The following is a 9,871-nucleotide window of genomic DNA, read 5'->3' as shown; positions in this document are numbered from 1 at the left end:
TAGAGGACAGGAAAATTGAAAGGTAGTCATTAAGAGTCAAATGTCAATGGAAAAAGGGGAGCCAGAAGCAAAACTGCACATAAAGGAGTGCTGGTTGATCACACCCATGCACCCCACCTCCCACACTGGACCAGGTTTAAAGCCAACTTCTGGATCTGGGAACCCCGACTACACCACCACCAACAGAGCACCCTGACTCTAGACCCAACCCTTGAGTCCCAAATTCTGTCAAAAGCCTGCAGTGAGGCCAGGAGGTACATAGTGCTGGGTCCTTTCAAGCCTGTGCTGGGGTGAAGACCTAGCCCGAGGACAAAATAGCTCATAGTGCCCAATCCTGCAAGCCAGCAACAGAGGAGACAGAATTAGGAGCTTTGAGAATCCCAGGCCCCAGGGGTAAAAAAGACTGGGAAAATGAATAAATGGCAAAAGAAACACCTAACCCTAGAAAATTTCTATGGAGACAAAGAGCAAAACACAAAGTCAAGAGGGGACTGTGAGATCCAAATAACCACATGCGCAAGAAACACTGGAAGAACTTAAAAAGAAATTAAAAAACCAAATAAAACAGGTCAAAGAAAAATGGGGAAAAGAAAATGAAAGTAATGCAAAAAGAAAATAATAGCTTAAAAAGCAAAATGGGTCAACTAGAAAAAGAGGCACAAAAATTCAATGAAGAATAGAGTTTTTAAAAATTAAATTAAATTATTTATTTATTAAAGACTATTTTTCCATTGTTACATGGTTCATGTTCTTTCCCTTGCCTCCTCCTTACCTTCTCCCATAGCCAGCAAGCAATTCCACTGGGTTTTACATGTATCATTGATCAAGACCTATTTCCACATTATTAATATTTGTAATAGAGTGATCATTTAGAGTCTACATCCCCAATCATGTCCCCATCAAACCATATGATCAAGCAAATGTTTAAGAATAGAGTTTCTTTAGAAAAACAATTGACCTACTGGAAAAAGAGGCAAAAAAATCCCATGAAGAAAAGAGTTCCATGAAAAGTAGAATGGACCAAATGAAAAATGAAAAAGCAAAAGGTCATGGAAGTAATTGATTCTTTAAAAATTAGAATTGGGAAAATAGCTAATGACTTCATGATACATTAAGAAATGATAAAACAGCATCAAAAGAATTAAAAACTAGAAGAAAATATGAAATGTCTCATTAAAAAACAATTGAGGGGCAGAGTCAAGATCATGGCTAAGTAGCACCAAAAGGTGAAACCACTCTAACATTCCATCCAAGCCAATCTTTAAAAACTGACTCAAAACAAAAAAAGTAAAAAACCAACAGCAAGATGCAGTGAGGGGGTGCTACTCTCCCTATGAATACAACATGAAAGGTAAGCAGAGCAAATTAATTTTCACAGGACAAGGGGAAACTGAAACAAAACTACTCACAGAGGAATGCTGGTCACCCTCCCCCCCTTAAGTCCACTGAACATAAAATTGCTACTGGGCATAGGCTAACTTCAGGATCCCAGGACATGGGTTACACAAACAAAAGATAACCTCAGAACCACCCTTTCAAATCTCAGGCCCTGACACCAGTCTGCAGTGAAGACCAGAAGTACATAGGGCTGAGTCCTTTCAAACCTGCACTGCTACAGTGAAGAACTATCCCCAAGGCAAAGTAGCTCACAGTGCCCATCCCTACAAATCAGATGAAGAGACAGAATATCAAGCAGCTTTCAGAATTCCCAGTCCATAGGTAAAAAGAAAAAGGCTGGGAAAATAAGCAAACAGCAAAAGAAAGTGTTTACTTTAGAAAAATTCTATGGGGACAAAGAGCAAAGCACAAAACCAATAGGGGATGGTGAGATCCAAGCAACCACAAGTAAAACTTAAAAACAAAAAACAAAAAACAAAAAAACAGGAATTGTTCTCAAGCTCTGGAAGAACTTAAAAAGGAATTTAAAAATCAAATAAAGCAGATCAAAGAAAAATGAGGAAAAGAAATTAAAGCAATGCAAAAAGAAAATAATAGCTTACAAAGCAAAACTGGTCAATTGGAAAAAGAGGCACAAAAGTCTAATGAAGAAAAAAGTTCTATGAAAAGTAGAATGGAGCACATGGAAAAGGAGGATAAAAGATCAAGGAAGAAATTCAGTTTTTAAAAGTTAGAATTGGGCAAATAAAAGCTAATGACTTCACAAGACATCAAGAAACAATAAAACAAAAGTAAAGAATGAAAAAAAAGTGAAGAAAATATTAAATATCTCATTGAAAAAACAACTGAGGGGGCAGTTGGGTAGCTCGGTGGATTGAGAGCCAGACCTAGAGATGGGAGATCCTAGGTTCAAATCTGACCTCAGACACATCTTAGCTGTGTGATCCTGGGCAAGTCACTTAACCCCTCATTGTCTAGTCCTTACCACTCTTCTGCCTTGGAACCAATACACAGTATTGATTCCAAGATGGAAGGTAAGGGTTTTAAATGAAGAAAAGAAAAGAATAGAAAAAGAAAGAAAGAAAGAAAGAAAGAAAGAAAGAAAGAAAGAAAGAAAGAAAGAAAGAAAGAAAGAAAGAAAGAAAGAAAGAAAGAAAGAAAGAAAGAAAGAAAGAAAGAAAGAAAGAAAGAAAGAAAGAAAGAAAGAAAGAAACTGACCTGGAAAATAGATTCAGGAGACTATTAGACTACCTGAAAGTCATGCTCAAAAGAAGCCTAGACATCATATTACAAGAAATTATCAAAGAAAACTGCACTGGTATTCTTGAATAAGAGGACAAAATAGAAATCGAAAGAATCCACAGATTAACTCCTGTAATAAAACCCCAAATGACAACTCCCAGGAATGTTAAAGCCACATTCTTTCTTTTTTACTCTTTTGAGATAGAGACCTTGAATAAGTATTTCTGCATCAGAGGTCAACAATTTTATAAACTTTGAGCTATAGTGAGAAAATTAAGTTAATTCTTTTTCATTTTTATTGATTCAATTTAAAATCAATTTTGTTCTGTAATTGCCTACATTATGGTTCTTTCTCTCTGAACTTAGTTTAAAAATTCAGTTGGCTTATAATGAGTTGAGTTTGAAAATCCTATTCTCATGCTAATCACTATTCTATTCCTGCTTCAAGGAAGTTTGTTATACTTGGGGTTGGGTTGGTGAACACTGGAGAGTATGGTCTTGCAACTTTATACCATCAAACTATCCTTTAAGAATGTTTTGCTTCCTGTTCAAGAAAGCCTAGTGGACTGTCATCTCTTACCTTTAAGGCAGATTCAAACAATGAATATTTCTTGTTCACAGAAGGAAAAGAGGGGGTTGTTGCTAGACCTGAATTCCCAATTTCTAACCAATCATGTTTCCATTCCTATGGCAGACAGTGAGGAAGAATTAAGAAATCTCTTGATGAGGATGAAAAAGGAAACCATTAAAGCCATCTTAAAGCTTAACATCAATAAAATAAAATCATGGCAATTGGTCCCATGCCTTCCTAGAAAATAGCAAGAGAAAACATGGAAATAGTGACAGATTTTATATTCTTGGGTTTAAAGATCACTGCACTAATATGACAGCAAAAGAAAGTAATAAATATTGAAGGGGATGTGGCAAAATTGGGACATTAATGCACCGCTGGTAGAGTTCCAACCATTCTGGAAGGCAATTTGGAACTATGCCCAAAGGGCATTAAAAGATTGTTTGCCCTTTGGTCCAGCCATGCCACTACTGGGTTTATACCCTAAAGAGATAAGAAAAAAGACTTGTACCAACATATTTATAGCCACACTCTTTGTGGTGGCAAAAAATTGGAAAATGAGGGGGTGTCCATTAATTGAGGAATGGCTGAACAAATTGTGGCTGTTGGTGATGAAATACTATTGTGCTAAAAGGAATAATGAACTGGAGGAATTCCATGTGAACTGGAACGACCTTCAGGAATTGATGCAGAGTGAAAGGAGCAGAACCTGGAGAACTTTATACACAGAGACCGATACACTGTGGCACAATCGACTATAATAGATTTCTCTACTAGCAGTAATGCAATGATCCAGGACAATTCTGAGGGACTTCTGAGAAAGAATGCTATCCACATTCAGAGAAGGAACTCTGAGAGTAGAAACACAGAAGAAAAACAATTGCTTGATCATATGGTTTGATGGGGATATGATTAAGGATGTAGACTCTAAATGATCACACTGGTGCAAATATTAATAATATGGAAATAGGTCTTGATCAATGACACATGTAAAACCCAGTGGCATTGCTCATTGGCTATGGGGGGGGGGAAGCAAGGAGGGAAAGAACATGATTCATGTAACCATGGAAAAATATTCTAAACTAATTTATTAAATAAACTTAAAAAAAAAACAGCACTGAAAAAACACCACCCCCTAAAACAAGATCATTGCAGATGACTAAAACAGCCTTGAAATTAAAAGACTTTTATTACTTGGTAGAAAAGCTATGGCAAATCTAGATTGCATACTAATAAGCAGAAGCAAAGGTCTGATGAAGGTCTGAATAGTCAAAATACTGGTTATTCCAGGAGCAATGAATGGAGAGTTGGAGTACAAGGGAAGCTGAGTGCCACAGAATCAATACTTTCTAATTGTGATGCTGGAGAAAATTTTTGAGAATCTCTTGGACAGCAAGATCAAATTAGTCAGTACTTACAGAAATTAACTCAGATTGTTAACTGAAAGGTCAAATATTGAAGCTGAAGCTTAAGTATTTTGACCACATAATGAATAGACAGGACTCACTGGAATAAACACTGATTTTGGAAAGGTTGAAGACAAAAGGAATTGTCAGCATAGATGATAGTATTATGGAAGCAACAAGCATGAGTTGGGTAGACTTTGGGAGAGAGTAAATGTAAGAAAGTCCTGATGTGCCTGTCCATGAAGAATCAGACACATCCTAACAAAACAGCAAAAAAAAAAATTAACTACTACTACAACAACAGAATTAAAGTTGAGAGCAATTTGAGAGATCTATTCTAATTTCTTTAAGTCAACAAGCATTTATAAGGCATCTACTACTAGGTTCTAGGTTCTTTGTTAACTGTTGGGCATACAAAGAAAAGCCAAAACCAGTCCCTTGCTCTCAAGAAACTTCAATCCAATAGAGAAGAGAATATGTAAACAATTATGTGCAAACAAGTTATAATCAAAATAAACTAAAAATAATTTCATAACAAAGGTACTAAGATCAAGAAAGATCAAGAAAGGCTTATTGCAAAAGATTAGATAGACTGAAGCTGTGATCCCAAGGAAGCTAAGAGACAGAGATGAATACTGAGAGCATTCTAGACATGGGATATAGCTAGTGTGAAAGTCAGTCAAGAGATGGAGTTTTAGAAACATTAAATAGGCAAGTATCACTGAATTGCACAGTACAAGGGGAGGAGTAATATATTTTAAAAAAAAAACTTGGAAAGGTAGAAGAGAACCCCTGAACTCAACAAGAAAAATAATGGCCTTTAAAAGGCAAAAGATTTTATATTTGATAATGAATGGAAGAGGGAGCCATTGAGTCGATTGATCCAGGGAAGGAGTGACATTGTTAGTTAGACCTTTGAGAAAGATCATTTTGACAACTGAGAGTTGATAGCTGACATGGTCTGGGGTGAGGGAGATACTTGAGACAGAAAGGCAAATGCAATAGTCTGGACAAGAGTCTGGGCCATCATGCCAAATGAGAGAAAGAACATTTCAGCATCACTTGCCTATAAAAAGTGTTACAAAGATAAAAAAGACAGGATTTGCAACAGATTATATACTGGGAATGAAAATGAGGAGTTGAGCATGACAACTAGGTTTCTGAGAGGATAGTGGTGCCCTCAACAATAATATGGAAATTAGAAAAAGAGAGGGTTTGAAGAGAAAGGAAATGAGTTCAATTTTGGTTATGTAGAGAGTAAGATACACATGAGATATCCAGTTAAAGAGGTCTCATAATCAGCTGGAGATGTCAAACTAGTCTGGAGGTCAGTTTAGAAGTGAACAAATGCATATGAGAATCCAAAACAAAGTTGATAATTGAATTTGTGGATGATAATGAGATACCCAATTAAATGGTATAGAAGGGGGAGAAAGAAATCTCAGCCAAAATTCCTTATACAATATCTTTGGCAAGAGTTCATCCATCTAGCATTCAAAGACCTCCTGTCAAAGGGAATACACTTCCTAATAAAGCAGCATTTGCTACTTTTATAGTGGGTAGAACTAATGGGCCAATCCTGGAGTCAACCAGAAAAATTTATAAGATATGGGGAATCGTCCCTGAACCAAAAAAATGTCTCAGGGAACTTAAAATAATAAGAAGCTTGTATCGTACCTGGATTTGCAGTCAAAAGACTCTAAATTCTATCTCTCACTTCAAATTCTGTCTCTTATTAACTATATAACCTTGAGCAAAGCTCTTAATCTCCCCAAGTCTCAGTTTACTAATCTATAATATTAAGGGGTTGGACTAGATTATATCCATTCTCCTGGGTTTCAAATCCAGGTTTTCTGAATAAAAAGACCAGTATTTGGTGAATACATCATCCTGATTCTATTAAAAAGAGGTCCAGGAGTCAAATGAAAAACTTCCTAAATACTATCTTAATAAACTAAACATTTGAGAAAATCAAATTTCAAAAGATTCTGTAAAAGGCTAAGTTTCAAATGGATATTGTGGACTGGAATTTTATTGTTAGTTCAGAAGGGGTAGAAAATTTTTTTAAATTAAGTTTTATTTCACTCTGTCTCAAGGAATTTTTCTTCCAATCATACTTCCTTCCAAATATATTTGCTAACCTGGCCATGTTTGCTATACTCATTTGAATTTGGATAATATGTTGAACTTGTGATATGAGCTTTGGGGAGTCATTCATAATGGCATTCTTGAAACTTCCAATATTAAATTGAGCAAAGTTACCTAAAACATAAATTAGGGCACAAATTGTCAGATAATGTTATGCCACAATGTGGCCACGAGATGGCATAAAAGAGATAAAGTGGTATAATATTAATCATGTCTCCTCACCTTCTTCAATGGCTAAGAAATTTAAAATTGCAGTGCCTGACTTTTTCTTTCTTCTCTCGCTCTTCTTTATAAGACGTGTGGTTTTGTTTTTCTTGTCTATTTTAAAATAGACATTTTAAAATTAAAAATTGCTACTGCTAAAAGAACCATAGATCCTAAGAGTGAAGACTTGGGCAAATAAAAATGTTCCCTATGTTGTTTTTTTTTTAATAAACCCATACCTTCCGTCTTGGAGTCAATACTGTGTATTGGCTCCAAGGCAGAAGAGTGGTAAGGGCTAGGCAATGGGGTCAAGTGACTTGCCCAGGGTCACACAGCTGGGAAGTGTCTGAGGCCAGATTTGAACCTAGGACCTCCCATCTCTAGGCCTGACTCTCAATCCACTGAGCCACCCAGCTGCCCCCTTCCCTATGGTTTTTAATGAGGTCAGATGACAGTGCCCAGGGGAAAGCATATCAATAGGCCATAAGGAAGAACCCAGAGGAATTTGGTATGAAGTAGTGACACGTGGTAAAGCTTGGCAGTCATCCATCTCAACAGAAGGCTTATAGTTGATTACTCTGAGCTCATCAAGGTGGTGTGAACAGATAAGATACTCTTCTCTTCAGGTATCCATCCCCATAGAGTTTGGGCAGTCCAGGGTCAAGAAGGGGCAAAAAGAAGGGAGGTGAAAAAGGTACTCCTTGTCATTTTTCCTGTCTGAGTGTCCCATGGGATCTTGAGTTTGGGGGAGGGGGAGAAGGCAAAGGGGAAGGGTACAATCACTGGTGGTTCTTTCCACCTTGCCACCATCATGTGGTCCAAAACTGGAGAAAACATAGCTGCTGCTAAGCAGCACTTGCTGTAAGTTTCTGTGTAGGGGAACATTTAAATAAGACTTTCTTCAGGGCTCCCATGACATCCTTGTTCCTGAGACTATAGATCAAAGGGTTGAGCATGGGAGTGACTATAGTATAAAAGGCTGACACCACCTTGTCCTTCTCAGGGGTATGGTAGGATCGAGGCAGCACATATGTATAGAAGGCTGCTCCATAAAATATGCTGACCACAGTCAGGTGAGAAGAACAGGTAGTAAAGGCTTTCTTTCGGCCATCTGCTGAACGCATACGATGGACTGTGAGCAAGATGAGAGAGTAGGATGTGGAGATGATAGAGATAGGAATGAGCAGCATTAACACACAGCATATATACATGAGGGTTTCATAGAGGGTTGTATCTGCACAGGCTAGCTTGAGGACAGCAGGAATCTCACAGAAGAAATGATTGATGGTTCGAGAGCCACAGTAAGGTACATTCATTGTGATGGGTGTGAGGAGAAAACCATCCAACGAGCCACCAAACCAGGAACCTGCAGCCAACAGAAGACACATCCTGCGGTTCATGAGGACTGGATATCTCAAGGGATTACAAACAGCAACATAACGGTCATATGCCATGAGCCCCAAAAGGAAGAACTCAGAACCAATCATGGTCAGGTAAAGAAAAATCTGAATTCCACACCCCACAAAGGAAATTGTTTTTTCCTCAGATATCATATCAATTAGGAGCTTAGGCACAGTGGTGCAAATGAAAAGGGTGTCCATAACAGAGAGCTGACTAAGCAGGAAGTACATGGGGGTATGTAGCCGGGAGTCCACTTGAATTAGAAATATCATTACCACATTGGCTGTGAGAGCCACCACAAAGATGGAAAGGATTATAGCAAAAACAATTCCTGAGATCTTGTCGTCCACAAGTAGGCCCAACAGGATGAAGCCTGAGGATGAAGTTTGATTTTCTGGCTTCATTGCCTTTGATGGACCAATGCCCTAAGGATACAAGGACATGGAAATCAGGGAGAAGAATGAAAGAGTATCCACACATTCTTTCAGGCACTTTAGCATTAAGAGAATTATAAAATATCACCCAATGTTAATATCAGCCTATTGTTAAGTAGGTGAAGTATTTTCCTTATCAGGTAAACTTGATTTTCAGTGTTCTTTCTCTTGATCAATTCATAATCCACTCCCTACTACAGCTGTCAAGTTACTAGACCAGCTACCACAGGAAAATAATAATCTGACAAAAATTAATTCTCAGTAGTGACTTAATAAAGCAATTTCCACAGAAGCCCTGAAATTTCCTTTGGTCAATTTTCAGAGCAAGAAATATCTTCTTTTTGTCAAGGTTAGCTTTTACACTTGAGCTCTTGAAGCCATCACCTTTCATATTATCTGGGACATTACTAATTGAACTTCTTGAAAAAAAAGTCTGCATGTGGGTTCTCCAGTTCCTTTTCTATTATTCTCTTCTAAATTCTATAACTTGGCTTTTGACCTCGTCATTCATCTGAAACTGTTCTATCAAAAGTTACTGATAACCTTTAGACTATCAAATTTAGAATTCTCTTCTCAATATTCATCCTTCCTGACCTCTCATAGTTGGCCAGTTTCTTATCCGTAATACTTTCTCCTCTCTGGGTTTTTATGACAGTCCTCTCTCTTGGTTCTCCGAACTGCCCAGTTGATTTTTTTTAATATCATTACACTCACTTACTACAACCCCCCCCCCCCCCCCCAAGGATCTGTCCTAGCTCCTTTTCTCTCTTCTTATATTCTCTCATATTATCTCCCATAGGTTAAATTATCATCCCTATGTAAATGATTCTTCTAGCCCTAATTCTAAGCTCCAGTCCCACACCACTTATTGAACATTTCAAGTTGAACATCTTAGAGACATCTTAAAAATCAACATTTCGGAAAACATAAATCATTATCTTCTCTCCAAATTCTCTGCTTTTCTGAACATCTCTATTATTGTTGAGGGTCCTACCATCCTAAGTTTGCAACATTGGAGATATACATATATTCCTCAATCTTATCACATATATGTAATCAGTTGCCAA

The 9,871-nt window shown here is 37.5% G+C and overlaps 1 protein-coding gene across 1 annotated transcript; it reads right to left on the bottom strand.

Moving 5' to 3' along the window:
• Nucleotides 1-228: 228 nt before the first annotated feature.
• On the bottom strand, nt 229-8,774 carry LOC100010797 (olfactory receptor 2T11-like). The gene is made up of 2 exons (XM_001364199.3): nt 7,866-8,774; nt 229-369 (listed from the first exon to the last, which is right to left on the bottom strand). Exons 1-2 carry the CDS (start codon nt 8,772-8,774, stop codon nt 229-231), a joined length of 1,050 nt encoding a protein of 349 aa, XP_001364236.3.
• Between the last annotated feature and the right edge of the window lie 1,097 nt (nt 8,775-9,871).

Source organism: Monodelphis domestica, chromosome 2, assembly GCF_027887165.1.
Source record: "Monodelphis domestica isolate mMonDom1 chromosome 2, mMonDom1.pri, whole genome shotgun sequence".
Classification (NCBI taxonomy): domain Eukaryota; kingdom Metazoa; phylum Chordata; class Mammalia; order Didelphimorphia; family Didelphidae; genus Monodelphis; species Monodelphis domestica.
The sequence above is the reverse complement of the archived record's forward strand: the minus strand, read 5'-3'. Positions and strand labels throughout refer to the sequence as shown.